Consider the following 23,054-nt stretch of genomic DNA (forward strand, 5'->3'; position numbering starts at 1 on the left):
ATCAAGGTTGGGGTTTTTTTTACATTTGGGAGGGGAGTTACGCCATGGATGGTTGCACCTGTCAATGCAAAATCGATGAATATATAGGCTCAACTGTACCTCTGTCTGGATCTTCATCCCTTCTAGAATGTTAGGTGGAGCAAAGCTACTTAATCCAACTGTTTTAAAGATCCTGATTTTAATGTTCCAGAACAAAATGTCTCACTGGAAGATCAGAATGTACATAGAACACATTACATGCACTTAACCATGCATATTCACATATTGTACTACCTTTCTGAGATGGTTGAGAAGCAGCCCAAGCAAACCATTGGCAAGAATTTGTTGGCTCAGAGCACTTTCCCTTGTGCCTTGGTGCTGAAATTGCTGGAGAGGTTGAAAGAGCTCCTTGTCCTGTTTTCTGCGCTCAGACAGAATACTGGGACCTCCACAAAAGATGTATGCTGTTATTTTGATCACCACAGGTAAGTCCTGCTTCCTTGGAAATAAATCTCTCTCTGTAAAAGCTGAAGTTCATGCTGAACTTCAACCTCAGTGAACATTAAGCATACAATTGATTTGGAATTAATGTTCATATCACTGATCTGACTGCATTGTGACTTACCATTTTGACTGCCTATTGACAACCAGATTCCTCCAACCAGATTCCTCCAACCATCATGGAGAGTAACTTCTCATGTTCCAAGCCATACTACCCCCCCCCCCCCCAATAACACGATGCCTGTATGGTAAGAACTGGAAATATAATTATTGCTTGACTTCTTATAGTCCTGCAAAGCTTACTAATCCCTTACAGGTCCATGAGTCATAGGGTTTTCATGTTCCTAGAAACAATCTATGATCGGAACATTCTCCATATATTCCTGGTATGATGGAAATAACAAGATGTTGATGACCAAGATTTGGCTTCACACTCAAGTGCTATCTCTAGGATGTTCCCATATAAACATGCCCCCTTTCTTTTTTGCTTTTCTTCCTCCCTTCCTCTCTTTTTCAAAGATAAGATCTACAAAAACTTGTGTCAATAGTATTTAAGCAAGTGCACTGACTCACTCCAGTCTGCAAAGAGTGCCAAGCCAGTTGAGCCCATATCAATATGATATGGACACTAACTATCATGTAGACATGAAAGTGGGAAGTCTTGTTTGAATAAACAGATTTTTGTTTGCAGAGTAAAAAGGCTAAGTGCATGTAAGGCCAGAAGGAGAGTTATTGTTAATATTATTGACATTTCCCTTTGGCCTGAAACAAAAAGAAGGAGGAGGAGGAGGAGGAGGTGGAGGAGGAAGAGGAGGAGGAGGAGGAGGAGGAGGAGGAGGAGGAGGAGGAGGAGGAGGAGGAGGAGGAGGAGGAGGAGGAGGAGGAGGAGGAGGAGGAGGAGGAAAGACAGTTAAGCAAGCATACGGGAAACCACGGGAAAAGAAAAGATATGGCATTCGGATTCCGTGCCATTTATTTAAATACATTTTATTGTCATTTTTGTGATTTCTCTTAATGGTTAACAGCCTGAGCAAATTAGCTGATAAATGTCGCAATGCTCCCCTGTAGATTACTGGGAAACCCAGAAGACTATTTTTCTGTGTTTTAGGGAAATTTCTTAATAGATGATTGTATGAGAGTTTTAACAAACACATTTTAGATCAAATAAAAAATGGGTTCAGCAGGCAAATAATTTGAGCGTAGATTATGACTGTTACATAGATCTGTCATTTGAGCCCAGAATTATGGAGGAGACCCAATATGCCATTCAATTTTATCATAGAAGTAGGAGGTGCACATTGTCTGGATATTACCTATTACATATTTAGAGGAAATATTAAAAGGCAAGGGACCAGTCTCATTAGATGGCTCACAGGTCAAATATATCTCCCTTTCTCTGTGTCCAGGATAGTCCAAAGTGGTTGCTTCCGCTTTGATGAAATTCATGGACAATGGACAATTTTCAGTCAGCTGTCATTCTTTATTCTCATGGATTTTCCTCTGGAGTCACAAAGTTAGCAATATTTGTGCCCTATTATCTTTAATAGGATTTCCTTAACCCATCCTGTATATTTAACCACTGGGATGTTCAAAATAAAACTCCCAGCAGTTCAAGTCGGTGGGGCCAATGATATTGAATGATAGAAGTTGCAGGCCAATATTTTAGTAGCCACATTTTGCCCACTTTTGGGCTAATGGGAAGGCCCATTAAACTCTCCTGAATGTTTTGGATTGCACCAGAAATAAAACATTTGCTTTAGGATTGCCTTCTCCAGCATGCTGCTTCCCAAATCTTTTGCAGTGCAACTACCACCATCTGCCCAACCTGCAAGGACAATGGGTATTGTTTATTAGAGTTGTAGTTTGAACCATCTCATTACCCAAAAACAGGAAAGGGTTCCTCAGACCTGTCTCTTTAAAACAGTCACTATAGACTAAAATAACTACAGTGATAATGAACAGAAGTAACACAAGGCATATAGAAAATGATTTAACAATACCAGGATTTGTGATCTGATATCATAGACCATGATCTCTAGTTAGAAACTTCAATTGAATAACTGGTTGGAGATAGTAAGGATTGTAATCTAGCACATATAGAGAAAACAAATTGGAGGAAGTTGTACAGAAAAAATGAAGTGCCATCCTGTAAGCAAGCCAATACATATCATAAAGGTAATGAGTTAGATCTTTGATTTGTCGTCCAGTATGATTTTCCATCTGATTTTCAGGAAATTTCTCAAGGGCATATCCTTTCTGTCACCCAATTGCATGTGAATTTAACTTTATTATTATGTACCCTCAGATATTTCTGACTTAGTGAGACTGTAATATAACTCTATTTTGTAGGTTTTCTTGGCATAATTTGTCAAGAGATGAGCGCCTTTTCCTTTCTCTGAGGCTGAAAGAGTGTGAATTGCCCAAGGTACTGTAATCCAGTGGGTTTTTGTGACCAAGTATATGAACCCTGATCACCATCACTATATCATTATATCATGTCAGTTCTCATATAACAATACATTTCACCTAAATGTGGATGTAATGCTATCTTTTCTGTTTGACAGCACTGATACTAAATTCCATGACAGCATCCACTTTGGAGACCCAAATCACCAAGTGTCAACATGTGAGAGAGCAATGTATGACAGCAGAGAATGGATGTGGAAGTGCCTGGAATTTAGTTGAAAAAGTTTGTTTCATTTCAGGTAACTATGACAAGGTTGCGTGTGGCACTCTAAAGGCAGAACTTTCTGTGCCTGATCTGCTTCTCATAAACATGAATATTGAAGAGAATTTCACTTGAGTCCCCCCCTTCATTCACTGACCTTTCTTCATTTCATTGGAGTGCCATAACTAAGATATATGGCAATAGCATTATGGCCATTGTGTGTGTTTCTGTCATTGTGCTTAAATATCTGTTTGCTTGATGATATGCCTGCCAACTCCTCTCTGTGCTGGATACATAAGTTATAAATAATTAGAGCTACTGTCTTAGGCATCTTTAGGGATGAGGATTATGTCTGAGTTAGCATCCATAGGATTGTTCTGCAGGCCTACAGAATGTACAGCGCTATATAATCCAGTTTACTCAGAAGTAAAGCCTTTAGGTTTCAGTGGGATTTACTCCATTGTGTATATGCTTTGGATTAAAACTTATGCTGTTTTTTCTAAAAGATGGCTAACAAAGTGTGTGTCATTTCTAAAATCATCAGCTGTAACAAACTGGTTATATTGGTATAACCAATATAACAGATCTGACCATGGTGGTCCATGCCTTAGTTACATCTAGACTGGACTATTGAAATGTGCTCTACATGGGGCTGTCTTTGAAGACGACCCAGAAACTGCAACTAGTACAACGCTCGGCAGCCAGGTTTCTAACTGGAGAAAATTACAGGGCACATTCAACGCCACTGTTTAAGGAGCTCCATTGGCTGCCGTTTATTTTCTGAGCCCAATTCAAGGTGCAGAGCCCTAAACGGTTTGGGACCCACCTACCTTCGAGACAGCATTTCCCCCTATGAAGCTGCACGATCTCTTCGCTCGCTGGGGGAGGCCCTCCTCTCACTCCCACCACCCTCGCAGTCGCGGTTGGTGGGGACGAGGGAGAGGGCCTTCTCCATCGTGGCCCCCCGGCTCTGGAACTCGCTCCCCAGGGAGATCAGGCAGGTCCCTACCCTCCTCTCCTTTCGGAAGAGCCTGAAAACATGGCTCTTCCAGCAGGCCTTTGACCACTGATCTCTGTATGATCGACCTGTTGCCTATCCAGCAATAGTCCCTAGTGTATGCCTTCCCCAGTATGATAATGGCACTTTATCACGATGATAGCTTGAGTAACCACCCCTCCCTGATGACATCGACATATATTGCACTTTGGCCCAGATCCTTAGAATCCAATCCATGATTTTATCATTTTATTTTTGTATGTGATTTTTAATGACTTGTTTTTATTGTTTGATTGATCTGTTTTATTGTTTTGCTTTTATATTGTTATGTCCGGGCTTGGCCCCATGTAAGCCGCCCTGAGTCCCTTCGGGGAGATGGGGCAGGGTATAAGAATAAAATTATTATTATTATTGACACAACGACGTTGTATGACACAGCAAACAAGATAGATATGCTGGATTTCGTTTCACAAAACCACAAGTCGAACACTTCCCAAGTGTCTAGGACTGTGTGATGTATTTTCGGATGATGCGTGCAGATCCCAGTAAGGTGGCCTTTTGCAGTTGGCAGATCGTAATTTTGTCAATGTCTATTGTCTCCAAATGCCGGCTGAGATCTTTTGGCACGGCACCCAGTGTGCCCATCACCACTGGGACCACCTGCACTGGTTTCTGCCAGAGTCTTTGAAGTTCAATCTTGAGGTCCTGATAGCAGCTGAGTTTTTCCTGTTGTTTTTCTTCAATGCGACTGTCACCTGGGATGGCAACATCAATGATCCAAACCTTGTTCTTTTCCACAACTGTGATGTCTGGTGTGTTGTGTTCCAGAACTTTGTCAGTCTGGATTCGGAAGTCCCACAGTATCTTTGCGTGTTCATTTTCCACAACCTTTGCAGGTTTGTGATCCCACCAGTTCTTAACTGCAGGGAGGTGATACTTGAGGCATAGGTTCCAATGAATCATTTGGGCCACATAGTTGTGCCTCTGTTTGTAGTCTGTCTGTGCAATTTTCTTACAGCAGCTGAGGATATGATCAATGGTTTCTTCGGTTTCCTTGCACAGTCTGCACTTTGGGTCATCAGCTGATTTTTCGATCTTGGCCTTGATTGCATTTGTTCTGATGGCTTGCTCCTGGGCTGCAAGGATCAGGCCTTCTGTCTCCTTCTTCAGGGTCCCATTCGTGAGCCAGAGCCAGGTCTTCTCTTTATCAGCTTTTCCTTCAATTTTGTCAAGGAACTTTCCATGCAGTGTTTTGTTGTGCCAGCTGTCAGCTCTAGTTTGTAGTGCGGTTTTCTTGTACTGGTTTTTTGTCTGCTGTGCTTTGAGGAGTTTCTGATTTTTGACTTCAATCAAAGCAGGTTCTTCACTTTGTTTTACATATTCTGCCAGGGCATGTTCTTCTTCTTTGACTGCTTGTTTTACTTGCAAGAGTCCTCTGCCCCCTGATCTTCTAGGCAGATACAGCCGGTCAACATCACTGCGAGGGTGCAGTGAATGATGAATGGTCATGAGTTTTCTTGTTTTTCTGTCCAAATTGTCCAGTTCCATCTGTGTCCAGTTTATAATGCCAGCAGTATATCTTATGACAGGTATGGCCCAGGTGTTTATGGCCTTGATGGTGTTGCCTCCATTGAACTTGCTTTTGAGAATTTTTCTGACCCTTTGTGTGTATTCTTTACTGACCACAGTTTTCACATGTTCATGCTTGATGTTGTCCAGCTGTAATATGCCCAGATATTTATAGGCCTCTGGCTGGTGACACCTTATTGTTTGGCCATTGGGCATATTGATGCCCTCACTTTCAATTATTTTTCCCTTCTTCAATGCCACTGTCGAACATTTGTCCAAACCAAACTCCATGTTGATATCAGTGCTAAAAATTCGGACAGTGTTGGTCAGAGATTGGATTTCAGTTTCCGTTTTCCCATATAGCTTCAGGTCATCCATGTACATCAAATGTGAAATTTTGTGAGAATTCTTAGATGTTTGGTAGCCGAGATTTGTTTTTTGTAAGATTGTTGACAGAGGGATCATGGCAATAATGAAAAGCAGAGGGGACAATGAGTCTCCCTGGAAAATTCCTCTCCTGATGTTGACAAGTCCATAACTTTCATTTCCAACAAACAGTTCAGTTTTCCAGTGCTCCATCATGTTTTCAATGAAGGTGCCAACTGTTTTACAAATCCCGATGGGGTCCAGGCACTTGATGATCCAGCTGTGTGGGAGTGAGTCAAAGGCCTTTTTGTAGTCAATCCACGTCATGTGAAGATTAGCTTTTCGGCTCTTACAGTTCTCCAGAATCATTTTGTCAATCAATAACTGGTCTTTTGTGCCCCTGCTTTTCCGTTTGTTGCCTTTCTGTTCATCTGGCAAGATGTTTTTTTCTTCAAGATAGTCTTGAATTCTGTCAGCTATGATGCCAGTTATTATTATTATTATTATTATTATTATTATTATCTGAAATTTTAATGCAAGGGCTCCAATGAGTAGGATAAAAGTACCTAGGAAAAGTTAGAATCTGATTTGGCACTACAGTAAATACTCTGCTGAATGACCAATGCAATGGAAAGGATGGCTCTCTCTTTTGCTTTCACCCTTTCTTATAACCTCTAGTTGTACTTTGCCTGGCACAATGCTTTTGTTCCTTCATCTGCTAGTAGACTCATAAACATAAGAGTGCCCTGATGTATCCATGCAAATAATTTATGATTTACCTTTTGAAGTCTGAAGTAATCCATCATCTATGGCCAACACCAAATGAAGCATGCATTGGAATCTCAACAGTCAGGGATTTCTAAAGTTCACTTAAGAGGCAAGTGGCAGCACTATCAATTTTTTTTAAAATTGAATATTAGAGGCTTTAGTAAGTGTCTCCTAAGAGGACCCAAATATCTTAAAGCCTTCAAATACACTCTTATTTAGGAAACTAAGCAAGTCCAGTCGTAAGCCCCTTCTACACTATCCTTATATTCCAGGATCTGATCCCAGGTTATCTGCTTTGAACTGGATTATATGAGTCTCCACTGCCATATAATCTGGGATAAGCATATAATCTGAGTGGAGATCCTGGTATATAAGGACAGTGTAGAAGGATCCCTAGTTAGTACTTGGATGGGAAACTACAATTGTATACCGGGTTTTTTTAGCTATCCTTAGAATCATAGAATAATAGAGTTGGAAAAGACCACGCAAGCCATCTTTTCCAACCACCTGCCTTCAAAGGAAGGAAATGGAAAAACCATCTTTGGTGGTTTCTTGCCTAAGGAAACTGCATGAAAACTACAAGGCTGTTCAATAAAACTGTTAAGGGAGAGTGGAGAGTTAATCCAAAATAAACTTTGGACATCTGCCTGTAATTAGCTATCATAAGAGAATATCATTCTGATCAGCCAGTGGCCAACCAATTGCTTCCTGGAATAAAACATGCACAAGATACAAGTGCAAGAATGAAGTCTGACACTCATCCAGAGCCGTCCCGAGGTAATTTTCGGGAGTAGGCGACCAGAAATTTGCCCCCCCCCCGAATTTTGATGCCCCTACCCACCAAACAAATTGCTAAAAAATACATACATTTTGGGCGATGGGCATGTGCACGTGCGCAGGCCTTCCAATCGACCGCCGGTGGACTGCCTCTGCACTCATGCTTCAAGTTCTCAGTAACAGTGTCTAATACACATGTCTGTCTTGACTATAACACTAGTCAGTTTTCCTCCGTGATTTTAGGGCCTTTAGGTTCATTGAGGGTCTAGAATCCACTCCCCCTGCCATGGATATCAAAATCTGTGGAAGCACACATCCCATGGTATATTGTGATATAGCAAAATGGTGTTTCATGTATAAAATGGCAAGTTCAATATTTGCTTTTTGGATGGGGGCAGGGTATTTTATAGGCATAGGTGATTGAAGATGTGAATGAAGACTCCATTGATACAAAGGATATGTCTGGCTATCTGCCTTCATCTTGGTCTTAATCCCATCTAAAATATAAAGCAATCCAAAATATAATTAATCCAAGACTGTTTTAGAAGAGCCTGATCATAATGTTCTGGTACAAAATGTTATCAGGAAGTACATAAAAACCATTAAATGTCAATTGCTTGCTCCTAATACACCACAGTGCTTTGGAAAACCCACCACACTTGATCAAAAGTATGATATCTTATCTAAGTAGTTCTTCATACTTCTTACTAAATTCATTGTAAAGATCTCTCTGTAACTGCATGTTAACTTTATGTCACAATAATAGTATTATTAGCTATTATAAAACCAAACTAGACCTTCTTGGGACGTATTATATAACCCAAGATCTAAGTCAAATATTTGCTCTTAGTCAAAGGTACATAGCCAGTATTAAGGTAATGCAAGACAACATTATATCCCTAAACATTTAAAATAGCCCAGACTTTAAAATAAATGGATACTTTTGCTTTGTGTGAATCTTTGCCAGCAATTCTTCTAATCAGCAGTAAAGGTAACAATTATATATTTTAAAAAATCTAGCTGTAGCATAGATGGATTTCTGGTAATTTAACCAAGCAACTGAATCAACACTGAATAAATCTCAGTACACTCGTACATGTACCACTTAGCACATCAGGCATAGAGAATACCAAAGTCTTCTTATTTAGTTAAAAAATAAGTACCAGGCTCTTTCAAAACCCATTGTGCTTTTTTTTTTAACCTTGATGAGCAGGTACATTTTAAAGTTCTACAACAAAATGTTCTGTTCTTTAGATCAGCTACTGGAAAACAATTATCTTGGCTATATAAATCAATTTGATTATAACTAGATTCTTTCATGAATAGTGGGAAGCTGATGAGTAAACCACACTGGCTGATGTTTTCCACAGCAGCATCACTTTTTCTCTTTTTGTGTAATCCCTTCTGGGTGTTTTGAATGTGATTTTCCTGCTTCTTGGTGGGGGGTTGGACTGGATGGTCCATGAGGTCTCTTCCAACTCTATGATTCTATTATTTAGTTTGAATTTTAAAGGAGCCATTGAAGGGTTTATTTTTAACCCTTTAAGTTGCATTAATGGACTCTAAAGTTAGATTGAGCTCAACCGTTTATTTAATGACACAGTGCCAGGAAAACTTCACCTAGGGCTCTTCCAGACAGGCCATATATCCCAGGATCTGATTCCAGGTTTTCTGTTTATCCCAGATTATATGGAAATGCAGACTCATATAATCCAGTTTAAAGCAGAAAACCTGGGATCAAATCCTGGGATATAGGGCCTGTCTGGAAGGGCCCCTAGAAGCCCAGATTTCTGTCAGGAACAAAAATTAAATCGATTTTATATAGAATTCTTGCAAAAACATGCAATGGCAGCAACCGAGCATCACAAAGTTATACTATAATACAAAGTCGCCAATGAAGAGCAAGCATATTTGTCCTTGTTTAACCTGAATACATCTCACAACTTTTTCTATTCCCTCCAACATGGCCCCATCTCTATATTTACATGTAATAGTCACTTTCTTTTCCATTTCCAAGGTACTGAACCTGTTTGAGTGGTAAGATTCACCAACGTAATTAGAAAAATTTGGACCAAATCCCAGAACAGATTCACCCAATCTACTGACATATGGAACCTGTCAGCTGCTACTATAAGTAAACACTTGATAAAGAACATGTTCAATTGAGGGGAAAAATCATAGTGCATATGTTTCCTCTCTTTGTAAGAACAAGAGTTGTGCTTTTGAAAAATCTAAATCAAAGGGGCTGGATCCAGACTTAGTCATGCTTGAAAGATATCTATTGTACTCAATGGGACCCAAGTTAGTAATTCCAAATTAAGCAAATTTATTTCACTAAATCTATGTTTTACATGTGAAGAACCAGTGTGGTGTAGTTGCTTGCATATTGGACTACAACTCTGAGCACCAGACTTGAATCTTTGGACCCACTGTGTAACCCTGGGAAAGACACACACACTCTCTATAAGAGCTTTAGGCTAAGGGAGTTGGTATTTGGCTTTCACTTCTTTTTTTCTCTTGAACCCACCATTGGAATGCCCCTGGCTCATCTTGAGAACTGGAAGAATATTTTTTTCACCAAACTTGGATGAGAGTTTCCTTCATCAAATGCATCCCAAAAATATATGCAGTCAGTCCTATGGCCTGATTAAATGCAAAGTCTCTGAGTAGATGAGAAACATTTTGTTATGCTTGCATTGTTTCTGTTTTCTGCTTAGGATAATACTCATTTTTTATCTAGGCAATAAGTGCACAGTGAAAGATTCAACTCACTGTAATATAGTCATCCAATTTTTGGTTGACCAGTTCCCAGAATTTAATGAGTGCATGTGCACAGAGGATACGTGCAGCAGCAAAACATTCCAGGCCAAGCAATGCTCCAGTCATGAAGGTAAGAGACAGCTTTTTTCTATGAAACAAAATGATAGAAGGTAATGATGGCATCCTGATAAAAGAAAAGGTATTTTGGCATTGATTTGCTCATGAACATTTCATGGTTCTTCTAAATACTTACCATTGACCCTGAATTTTAAGAGATTTGTTCCTTCAGAAATGCCCACATTCAATTCATCATAAGAGGAGATCATGAATTATTCAGGCTCATCATGAAATCTGAACTGAGTTTACTGGATGTCTTAAAGTCCAGGTGATCCTTCTAATGGAAACATAACCTGAGTAAACTGGAATCAGTGTTGTGATGCAAAACCTTAAAACGAAAAATTAGAGGAGTGCAAATGTGGAAGGCTAGGAAGCTGTATTAGATCTCGATGAATCAACTCCAATTTGAATCTTCTCCTAAAAAATAATTATAACAGTTAAAAATTATTTTGCTTCCACATACCCACTACATGTGTGTATTGGGGGGGGGGGGGCAGTTTCTGCAAATGAACAGCTGTGCAGAACAGTAGAAGGGGTAGAATTGGTGGAAAGTTCCTATGCTCCACCTTCTAACTGTTACAGATTTTGCAATCTTCCTTGATCTTTGGTAGCTTTCATATACACAAGATGATGAATTTAATCTAATTTTTATTTTAAATTCTAAAGGAACTGGGAAAGCCAAGGAGATGTGTCCTTGTCCCAAAATAAATCCAGCACCTTGGATAGCTCTGATTAACAGCAAACTAAAACCTGCAATTACTTCTCCACTAACATGAAAACTTCCAGGATCAAATTGCACACTATTAATCTCAGTAATGTTCTTGAGATATTGGTTATTGCTAGGATAGAGAAGGATTACTTCAGGAATGAAGTATATTTTGGTTTTATCCAGATTTATCCAGACTTTTTTGTTATGAAATATCTTTCAACAGGAAAACCCAGAGCCTTCCTCATCTATGCCAAAATTTTCACAGCAGACAAAGCCACAAGAAAACAGGGCCCACTGGCCAGTAAAGATGTAAATGACTGCTTTGTTGCCAAGGAAATGTGTTGGAGAGGTGATCACTGCTCCATGTTATAAGAATTGCCTGAGAGTGAATTTTCAATTCACTTTGCCTTATGTTCATATTGTATATTAGCATCAAGGCCCAAGTGCTCAAGTAATCCAAACTACCATGCATACACATTCTAGAGAAAATCTCCAACCAGCTTGAAAGAAGTTTTGGAAATTTGGAAATACTAGTAAAACATGTTTAAACACCATAAAAAGTAGATAGATATTTCTGTAATGAACAAATAGCTCAACAAAATCTGATCAGTCATTTTGAAATGTGAAATGCTTGTGGCTAGCTCATAAAATGGAGTAATTTTTTAAAAGAAATATTGATATATGACTGAAATCCTAAGTAAAAGAACCCCTACTCAGACATTTTATTTACAAATCTTGTTTGTTTGTTTATTACTGTTGACTTCTTTCTATTCTATATCGTCTCCTATTTAAAAATCAAATATCAGGTGGACAATTACTTCCTGCAACTGGAGAACAGTTTTCATCTTATGGTGAGTTAACCTTTTAAAAATGGGGCGAAAGCTATGGGACTGAATCTTGTTGGTAGTCCCAATTACAGTAGACTCACTGATCAGGTAGATCCCATTGAGTCAACAGGATGCCTCTCAATGCAAATAATAATAAGATACAGGCCATTGTCAAAGGCATTGCACTGTGAAAAGCTGCATGAATCCAACAAAACAAATCCCTCAAAAGAGAGCAAGCAATGAGACCAAATATGTTTCAACATAGTTTTCAGTATACTGATATAGCCTGCTCCTTGAGTCTGTCAAAATTTAAAAGGTTCCCTGGGAAATATGTTGTGACATACGATCATCTTGCCAATAGTGTTGTCTCTGCCTGAGACATGGAAATAAGTCCATAAATCCAGTCACATCCAAACAGGTCCAGTTAAATCCTCAATCCATCCACTTCTCTGGTTTCCAGAGAGCTGCTGGTAGTATGATGTTTTGGACAATGCAGGTAACATTCATAAGAATGATATATACAATAGAAATTTAAAACAAATTTCCCTATATCCAGGGCTTCTGGGCATTGCAGTCCAAAATATATGGAGGGGCTGTATTCTATGCTTTCAAATGCACCAAGTCTCATCACTCTGCACGTTCAATCCAGTAAACAAGTCCAGTAAACAATCTGAACAAAGAAGAATATTGTAATGGCATCAGAAAGCTGGAAACCTTAACAATCTTCTGCCCATCCATGAATTCTAACAATTATCCATGGTGACTACTGACACCAGACAATGTTGCTTCTATTCTGTATACCTCTAGCTGTAAAATAATGTCTCTACTTAAGAAATTCAAATAGCATGCATAATTCCACTTTCATAAAACACTCTTTATATGGCTTGAGTTCAGCTTATTTGAAGGACTGGGGTTCTTTCTATGAACCTGACAGACATTTATGATCGACTTGGGAGGACCTTCTCTCTGTCCCACCAAGGGAGGGGGCCTTTTCGTTGGCTTCTCCCAGACTTTGGAACTCCCTCCCAAGAGAAACTAGGATGGCCCCATCCCTACTTGCCTTTCACAAGCAAGTTAAGACATTTCTTTGTCATCAGCCACTTGCAAGGTAATGAGGGGCACACTGCTAGGGAGGTTGTGGATGAGATTTGGGGAGGACACTTAGTTTTAAATGCAATTTTAATTGTATAAGTATTTTTATTGTACCTTAACTGTATTTTAACTTATATCCATAAGAAAAAAATATTTATTTTTTAAAAATAGTTTTAATTTTTTACTACACTTGATCGTAGCCAAAAGGCAGAGAAGTGATAATTGTTTTAAACTTTTGTATTTCCCATGTTTTTAAATATGTTGGGTTGTATCAATTTATTTGTAGCAGACTTGAGTCCCCAATAGGAGAAAGGTGTGGTAGAAATAAAGATACTACTGCTACTAATAATAATAAATAAAATGGTAAGGTATTATATCAACATAGTCAATAACAAGAAAACTTATCATCGTAATCAATAATTATCACTATTGCCAATAAGTTTAATGATGCTTTGTTTGTATATTTAAAAGTGTTACTGGCATTGATCATTCTTCTCTCCTCTTCTTCTTTCTTCATTATTGTATGCATCTATTATTTTACAGATCGAATGAAAATAAAATCACAGTGGAAAACATCAGCCCTTTCAAACTATGGTAAATGTCAATTCTTAAGGCATTTGTATGGATTGCTAACTCAGATATACTATGAATAATAAAGTCTAGCATCATGGTGTTAAGCATTACAAGCTCACTGAAAGGTGCAGAAATGTGCCCCACTAGACCTTAAATAATACTCCTGTCTTCCAAATCATTTCCAAGTGAAACACTACCTGAATTTAGACCAATGCTGATGTGTAAGTATATCCTGATGTGGCCTCCAGCATTTCGCAGATCTTCAGGTTTCCCAAACACTTGTTTGAGTTGTTCACCTCTTTGTATAAAAGATGGTATTTTACCATGCCATTGTATAACATGGGACTTGAATATCCATGGATGTTGGTATCCACAGGAGGTACTGGAATCAAATTCCAGCATATACCAAAGACCCACTGCATCCAAAACAATGTTGAATAAGAACCAATGAATTCAAGAGAACCAAATGAAAGCAAGTTCTTATGCTTGATATATCACCAACTACCCATAGCACATCTGTGCAATGTTCAGGAGCCTCTGGAGCAAAGAAGGTTTGATTTTCTATGGATGCCAATTTCATTGGTGAACGTATAAAGGTAAAGGTTCCCCCTGACGTTAAGTCCAGTCATGTCTGATTCTGGGGGTTGGTGCTTATCTCCATTTCCAAGCTGAAGAGCCGGCATTGTCCATAGACACCTCCAAGGTCATGTGGCCAGCATGACTGCATGGAGCGCTGTTACCTTCCCGATGGAGTGGTACCTATTGATCTACTCACATTGCCATGTTTTCGAACTGCTACGTTGGCAGAAGCTGGAGCTAACAGCGGGCGCTCACTCTGCTCCCAGGATTTGAACCTGCGACCTTTCGGTCTGCAAATTCAGCAGCTCAGTGCTTTAACACACTTCGCCACCGGGGCTCCTGCCTGTGGCGAAGTATTAATGGATCACTTTAACTTTAAACACTTAGAGCGTTTCCACACAACCATATAACTCAGAATGTCAAGACAGATAACCCACAATATCTGCCTTGAACCAGATTATCCACATCCATACTGTCATATGATCCAGTTCAATGTGGATTTCATACAGCTGTGTAGAAGAGCCATAGATGACATGGTTTGGGGTGATTAAAGTTGAAATGAATACAGATTCCAGAGAGAGTGATTGAAAGGCAGACGAATCAGTAGCTAGGTCTGATCAAGTGAGAGACTAAAACTGCAGTTGTATGAGGCTCTGAGGAAAATGAATGGAATACACCCTTGTTTTTTTGTCCCCTTTGAACTGAGACCAGACCAGCTGCCTTTTCATTATCTGAATTGTGTACCTTTCCCTTCCCAGCAATAAGGAGCAGAGGAAGGATGAATCCCAGAAAATGGCAGCTTCTGGAGCATAGAGGGGATGGAATTGATCCTGCATCAAGTTCTCTCTGTCTGCTTTATGTTGGATCTCAGCCATTCATTTCCCTGTAATTTTATAATCTCCTTATTTTCTCCTTAGAATACAAACATGGACAGTCCTGTTTTGAGCTAAATGTTGAATGTGTTAGTGATGAAGTCTGTAACAAACAATTAGCTAAGTATCTTCAAGTTTGCCAAGCAACTGGAACACAGTGCAATGTGAAACAATGCCAAGCAGCACTGCAGTTTTTCTATGAAAATATGCCTTTCAATGTTGCCCAGATGTTGACATTTTGTGATTGCATGCCGTCGGATGAAAATTGCCACCAAGCCAAAAAAGTGCTTCATGGCAAACCATGTGCAGACCATGTGGTTCCAGTACCTTCATGTCTTCATATAATTCAGACATGCCAAGCAGACAGTTTCTGTTGGTAAGTCCTGCCTGATTGCACACATGCACATCCATATTACCAACCAAGGGCCTCAATGTCTGATACTATCATTTTGAAATCAGAGGCAAGTCTCAAAGAATGAGGGAATTGAGTTTCTACTGGAGGCCTTATTAAGCTAACATATTCTTCACTTCTGCCGCTAGCCCTACTGTCTCTGCTCTTTCCTCGATATCACAATTTGAACAACAGTGTGCATGAGTTATGTGCCTAGTTTTTAAAAATAATAGAGTTTCATACATATTTGCCACTGAAAACATGACAAACAATGAAGTACTTACTGCTTAGGAAGAAATGTCGAGACCAATGAAAGGACTGAACCTTCTGAACAAATAGTTGTTTATTTATTTATTTATTTATTTATTTATTTATTTATTTATTTACAGCATTTATATTCCGCCCTTCTCACCCCGGAGGGGACTCAGGGCGGATCACATTACACATATAGGCAAACATTCAATGCCTTTTAACATAGAACAAAGACAAAGAAACATAGGCTCCGAGCGGGCCTTGAACTCATGACCTCCTGGTCAGAGTGATTCATTGCAGTTAATTGCAGCTGGCTTGCTCTCCCGCCTGCGCCACAGCAGTGGACAGCAGTGGGGTTGGTGGTGTTTTCAGTGTTTTCAGTGGACAGACCAGGAATGAATTGAGAAGGAATGAATTGTCCAAAAGGGTGGTGATATGTGGAGTTTGTGAACATTCAGGGTTTCAGATGCTGTGGGAAAGTGGGAGGGTTTTTTATACAGAAGAGTTGTAGTTTCAGAAATTAGTTAGTGAGCCATATTTGATCACATCACCTACCTTTAGCATTTGAAATGGGAAAAAGGAATCAGTTGTAGTCCTAAGTAATAAGAAGGATCTGCACTTTTGTCCCTTCCACGCTATTTAATTATAGCACCATAATACTAATTTAACAGGTATGCTTTCATTCTATGTAATTCTGATTGTGATTTTGTGAGGCACTAGAGCTCTCTGGCAGATAATTTTGATATCTCATGAAAATAAAAATCTTACTATTCCATAGACTGGAGATTTGACCATTGATATACTGTCATAGCTATTCCCATTCAGTCTGGGGAATGATAAACAAAATATTTAATGTCGGCTAGTGGACATCCAGACAATGTATTTTCAGATATCTTTTTGTTGTATGTTTCAAAGGAAATGACTGTTTTATCTTTTGTTTTGTTATTTCCTGAGCTGTGGTTTCATTTTTCAGGCATTTCATAATGAAAGCAAACAGTAAAAGCAAACACAATCACAAAACAAAACAAAAAACCAAAACAAACACAACCTTACCACATATTCCCTTATGTTTCCACAGGGCCAAATATGAGAACTTTACATCAAATTGTTTAGAAAACATCACCCAAACATGCCTTGAAGATAAAGCCTGTCCACCATTTGTGGATGGAAATGATCTGATTTGTTCTGACAGCAATGAGTGCAGAGCAGCTTACATTAACCTGTTGGGATCTGTCCTTCGAGTTGAGTGTACTTGTGATTTCACTTTGGTGGAAGATCAATCTGCCTGCAAATGGATCTATCATATATTCCACAGCAAATGCACTTTCGGTAAGTTGAAAACTTCACTTACTGTGTTCTTGTTAGAGCTCTGAATCCCCACCTGCAAATTGCTTCATCTGAAACTTTTAACACAAAGCCAGGGCTGGTCGGAGATAAATTTAAATATTAAGCGGGGGTGCTGAAAAGCGCCCCCCGCCGGCCCCGCCTCCTGCGCCCTGGCTGCGCCTCCCTGGGTGAGAGGCGGGGCCAGGGTTGGCCCCGCCTCCCATGCTATTCGCCCTGGCCCCGCCTCCCACGCAGCGTGGGAGGCGTGGCCAGGGTTGGAAAGAAGGAGGCTTCGCCGCCCGGGGAAGGGAGGAGGGGATGCCTCCTCCCCTCCCCGGGCGGCAAAAGAGAGAGGCTTCGCTGCCCGGGGAGGGGAGGATGGGATCCCTCCTTCCCTTCCCGGGCAGCGAAAGAGGGAGCCACAAGGCCAGGGTGCACTGGTCGGGCGGCGGGGCACCGTCAAAGCGGTGCCTCGCCTCCCGCCCAGCCTGACGGCGCCCCCCGGGACCTGCGCCCGAGGCGGCGGCGTCACGTGGCCTCTATGGTGGGGCCGGCCCTGCACAAAGCTATCAACATCTGCTCAATTTCACACCTTTCTACAGGTGTTTCAGGTACCTGAGATATTTTGTGCCAGTTCCAGGAACCGATTAAGGCAGGGGTGAGACTTTCATAGGGCATTTTTGTATTCCCTACATGTTTCCAAGTCTTTTTCTTAAATGCTGAAGGGCAATGACATGGAGGAGAAACCTTAGCCTTCCACCCACATGTGAACATTAAATATAAAATTTCTCTCAAGACGTAAAGCAAGGGTGGAAATGTTTTGCTCTCCAGTGCCACACATTTTAGGCTTCTAGCCCCATAATCCCTTACTACAGTACTTGGAGTGTTCTGAGCTATCCAAAATATCTGGAGGACAAAAAGGTTTCCCACAAGATGTAAGATACTCTTCAAGTAAGTAGGCTCAATGCCCGCTTTAATAATGCAGGCCCTGAAAACCAGGGCTACATCTTTTCATACGTTATGATGGTTTTTTCAGGGCTATCCTTGTGTGGAAAATCTGTAATGTGTAAAGAGGTAGTTTCACTATACACACCTTCTTCGAATACCAAAGGAATATGCTTGATTAAGGATCCTCACTGCCCATCTGATGAAAAATAGGGTTTGATTATCAAGAATGACATGGGTTAGATTCCAGAAAAAAATGCTATCATTCTCTCTCAGGGCCCTTCCAGACAGCCATATAACCCAGAATATCAAGGCGGAAAATCCCACAACATCTGCTTTGAACTGTGTTATCTGAGTCCATATTGCCATGTATTCCAGTTCAAAGCAGATAATGTGGAAATGTATTCTGCAGTGTGGAAGGGGCCTAAGAAGAAAAATGACCTAGAACTTGACTAGTTGAATTTCTTTTCTTAGACCTTGTGATTACCTAATTTTGGCTGTTGATTTTGTTAGCAACATATATATGTGCAAGTGGCATTTTGCATGTAAGCGAATATCGAAATATTGTACATGATGATGTCACAGTGCACATTGTAGTCTCATATTGCACATCACTCAGCATCACCCAGTCATTGATATAAATCACAATGGTGCTATTCTACACAAGGATTCTGCATTCAGATATTCATGCTACGTTGAGGAGATTTTGGATTATAGTGAAATCAGTTAAAAGACTGGAACAGCTAGTGGCACAATGGGTTAAACCCTTGTGCTGACAGGACTGCTGACCGAAAGGTCGGCAATTTGAATCCAGGGAACGGGGTGAGCTCCCGTCTGTCAGCTCCCCATGCGGGAACATGAGAGAAGCCTCCGTCAGGATGGTAAAACATCAAACATTCAGACATCACCTGGGTAACGTGCTTAAAGATGGCCAATTCTCTCACACCGGAAGTGTTTTGCAGTTTCTCAAGTCACTCCTGACATGAAAAAAAAGGAAAGACTTGTAGCCTTATATTTCTTTTAGTATTGTTGTTGTTTATTGCTTTTATACACTCTTTACATAATAATTTCTCTATACTTCAATTTAAGCCATTCTAAGGGCCCTTTCACACAGCCAGATAACCCAGAATATCAAGGTAGAAAATCCCACAATGTCTGCTTTGAACTCAGTTATCTGGGTCTGCACTGTCATATATTCCAGTTCAAAGCAAATAATGTGGGTTTTTATTCAGCTGTGTGGCAGGAGCCCAAGACCTTAAGTTGGGAATCAGCTTAAGAAACAGATGGGTAAATGAATGAATTCATTCAATATAATTCATTAAACATTTTTGTATTCTGTGCCATAAATTTAGAAACTCTGCTCTTTCACAAGTCAGAGAGGACATTCACTATGATTTATGTTCACATTGTATGTTGGTTGCAAGTCCCATGTTTGTTTGCAACTCCCAAGTCCCAAGTTTGAAAGAACGCTAAAGTTTTGGAAGTACTGTACAAATAAAACATTTCTTTTAAAACATCATAAAGAGGAGGTAGAGGTTTCTTCAATGAACTCAGCAAGGTCTGCTCAGGACCCCTTTACACTGTCATATAAAATCCAGATTATTTACTTTAAACTGGATTATCTGACAGTGTAGACTCATATAATCCAGTTCAAAGCCCATAACGTGGATTATCCGCTTTGAAAATCTGGATTATATGGCAGTGTAGAAGGGGCCTCAGTCAGTTTAAAATGTGAAATGCTTTTAATTGGCTCTTTAAATTTAAAAATATAGCTATATGGTTGAAATCCTAAGCAGAAGAACATTTTATTTGCAGTTTTTGTTTGTTTGTTTGTTGACTTCTTTCTATTTAAAGATCAAATATCAGGTGGAAAGGTGGACCTTCCTTCATCAGAAGAAAAAAGCACTTCCTTCGACCAGTGAATAGTTTTTGATTTATGGTAAGCTTGCCTTTTAAAAATTGGGTGAAATGTGGCACTAAATCCTATTGGTAGTCCCAATTAAAGTATGGCAAAGTAGCACATAGGTGTGCTCCATTGACTCAGGATGCCTCTCGTGGCAACTAAAAATAAGATCCAGGCCTTTGTTAAAGATATCCCACTGTGAAAAGCTGTATGAATCTCACAAAATAAATCCGCCAAAAGAGGCCAATACCAAATACGGTTCAACATACTGCTTCTGGGGTCTGCCAAATGTAAAGGGTTCCCTGGGAAGTCTTGTAGACATAGCTGATCACCTTGCCAATGCTGATGTCTCTGCCTGAGACATGGAAATAATTAAGTTCATAAATCCAGTCACATTCAAGTGGGTCCAACTGAATCCTCAATGCGTCCACTTCTCTGGTTTCCAGAAAGCTGCAGGCAGTATGACGTTTAGGTCAGTGGCTAAACTGCAGATGGCAGAAAACACATGGCCTTTTTCATGTGGCAAAGAAGCTTTTGCATAAATAACTGACTGAAACAGCCAGCAGAAGCACCAAGGCACACCATGACCAATTGGCATTGCATTGTATCTTACAGATAAAAGAGCTTGCAAGCTTATTGATTTAGCTGCCGTAATTGTGTTGTGTCTGAGTTGAAGAGAGATATAGATACAAATATAGCTGGTGTAATGTGAAATGTGGACAAAACCGACTGAATAAAAAATTCATATAGAGAGAGATGGGGAGGGGGGTGTTGGAAATAGCAACCTTCCAAGCCATCCACTATTCATTTTTAATGTATATATTTGCTAACCTGTATTCGATGTGTATGTTGATATGACTCTTTGGTGTGGGAGGGGTCATAGACATGTGATTGTACTGAACATGTGCATACTTCTGAGTCCATTTTGTATTCAGTATGTGTTTTGACTTCAATTGAGATGTATGTGTTTGGTCTTCAATGAAAGCAGGTTGCTGTTTGGACTTCAATAGAGAAGTATGCTCAGAGCCGGCCCTAGGTAATTTTCAAGTGTAAGCAAGCAGAATTTTTGGCGCCCCCCACGCCAAAGGAAGGAGGCCGGCGCTTTGGGGAGGGAAACTGTGCTTCTGTCCTCTCCAAAGCATGGTCCCCTTCCTTTCTGCAAGGAAAGGAGCCAGCACTTTGGCAAGGGAAACTGGGGTTCTTTTCTCGCCAAAGCGCCGGCCCCTTCCTTGCAACAAGGAAGGGGGCCGGCGCTTTGCGGAGGAAAGAAGCAGCGATTCCCTCCCTCTTTTTGCAGCTGGAATCTGGGCACCTGGATGCAGCTCAACTGTGCCCCCTAGAGGATGGTGCCTTCCGCAAATGCATAGTTCGCTTACTGCTTGAGCTGCCCCTGAGTATGCTGTTTGGATTTCAATGGATACAGTATGATTATGGACTTCAGTGAGCACAACTATACTCAAAGATTATGGACAATTCATTAAGAATGATACCTTGTGTTCACAGCACAGATACACTATATCCTATCTGTAACTGAACTTCAGTAAGAAATGTGCCTGTATGGTGAATTAATACAAGTTGTTTATGAGTAAAGAAGATATGTTATTTTTCAAAGAAGACTTTGGGTTTTTTTTTATCTCTGAGTGCACATTTTAACTAAGGGAGTGTATATCTTTTGGGCAATTACAACTGCAAACTTCAACTGCAAAGAAACAAGCATTCTCTGCTAACCAAATATATTTTCATAGTGGCATGTCCTTATTCTTGGCAGTTTAAAGACATGGTTCTTCAGTTTAACATCTGAGTTACCTGTGTGCTATTACATAAATGGTTGTGAATATCACGAGTTAAGAACTGATTTCTAACAAGGTCATGCTTTTCTTGACTAGTGGTTTTCAAAGGGTCTCCACATATTCATGGATATTCACATTCGCTAAAAGGATATGTGCCCATAGACTGAGTGCAGTTATCTTTCAATAGCTTATGCAATAGGTTATGGAATTTGCAATAGGGAGAGAGGGAGATGTCTATTTGCTGTTGGTTTTCTGAGAGTGTTGGCTCTTGGAATCCATGAAAGCAGATTTATAGAAAACAACAAAGGGGAGCTCAGACCCACAAATAGTTGCTTGTTTGTGCAGTAAATACTATGTACATATGTAAAAGGCTCAACTTAGTTACTAGCAGATCAAGAAAGTCAGGAAATATTCTCATTCCATCCCTATACCAAAATATCATTTTTTCTTCTTTACAGTGTCTTCCTGTGAAAAGGTCCAGCGTTACCCATTCTGGCAGTTGTTTGCAACAAACAAGTCTCCAATAGCTGTTTGTAATTCTCCCAGTGACTTCTTTTTTTCAGTCACACTGACAACTCAAATCTAACAGAGCTCTCTCTTCTTCTCCCACTCTCCCTCTTATCTCCCTTCATTCCCTCTCCCCTCCCTCCTTCCAATTACCCCACATCTGTTTCTGTGTTTGCATTGATTCAGCATCCTTGGATCATACTGGTGTTTTAAAGGAACATCTTCTTTCTAACTCCAGAGCTGGACCCTCCACTGTCGCCCCATTACACTTCCATAATATTATGTTAATACAATAGTCTTTCAAATTTGTCTTTATCTCATTTTATAAGACCCGGAGAATGCAAAAGTGCAGAATTTTGGATGATTCCTATTGCTTATTATGTATTCCAGATACTGACAAGATGTCATTTACTCTTTGATTTATGTCCTAATTATTGTCACAAGATCAGGCCTGTGCAACTTGGCAGTAGAAAAGGGTCAATACCCTCCCTCTCCCTGTTGCTGGTTGGCCAAGCCTGGATTTATCTTAAGTGCAAAATGTAAAAGATGGTGAAAGAAATTCTGCGGGGAGACTTGATGGTGGTTATTTTGTATTGTGTGTTGCTTTTCCTAGGCAGTAGGATTCAATGGGGATTGGATGGTACCCAAACTTTATAAAGTAATTAATGACAGTCATTGATTTCAACTTCAGAGTTAGCCCAGGTAACTTATTTTTCATGCATATTGGCAGTGATATTACACAACACATCTGTTTGTTTTCAGAGCTTACATAATGGCTTATCAGGC

At 40.0% G+C, this 23,054-nt stretch overlaps 1 protein-coding gene and 1 pseudogene across 2 annotated transcripts; one reads left to right on the top strand and one right to left on the bottom strand.

Annotated features, from left to right (window-relative positions):
* Positions 1-286: 286 nt before the first annotated feature.
* On the top strand, positions 287-22,573 carry gfral (GDNF family receptor alpha like). Of its 2 annotated transcripts, none has more exons than XM_062983135.1 (9): positions 287-464; positions 3,045-3,185; positions 10,366-10,515; positions 12,018-12,062; positions 13,674-13,724; positions 15,200-15,530; positions 16,876-17,126; positions 19,923-20,007; positions 22,220-22,573. In XM_062983135.1, the coding sequence occupies exons 1-8, from the start codon at positions 437-439 to the stop codon at positions 19,988-19,990; spliced, it is 1,065 nt and encodes a 354-aa protein (XP_062839205.1). In that variant the 5' UTR covers positions 287-436; the 3' UTR covers positions 19,991-20,007; positions 22,220-22,573. The 2 variants fall into 2 exon arrangements, with proteins under 2 accessions (XP_062839205.1, XP_062839211.1); XM_062983141.1 differs by lacking the exon at positions 287-464 and adding an exon at positions 2,460-2,905.
* LOC134295763 (U2 spliceosomal RNA) lies at positions 13,279-13,350 on the bottom strand (annotated as a pseudogene).
* Positions 22,574-23,054: the final 481 nt, after the last annotated feature.

The sequence above is a fragment of the Anolis carolinensis genome, chromosome 1, assembly GCF_035594765.1.
Source record: "Anolis carolinensis isolate JA03-04 chromosome 1, rAnoCar3.1.pri, whole genome shotgun sequence".
NCBI classification, from domain to species: Eukaryota; Metazoa; Chordata; class Lepidosauria; order Squamata; family Dactyloidae; genus Anolis; species Anolis carolinensis.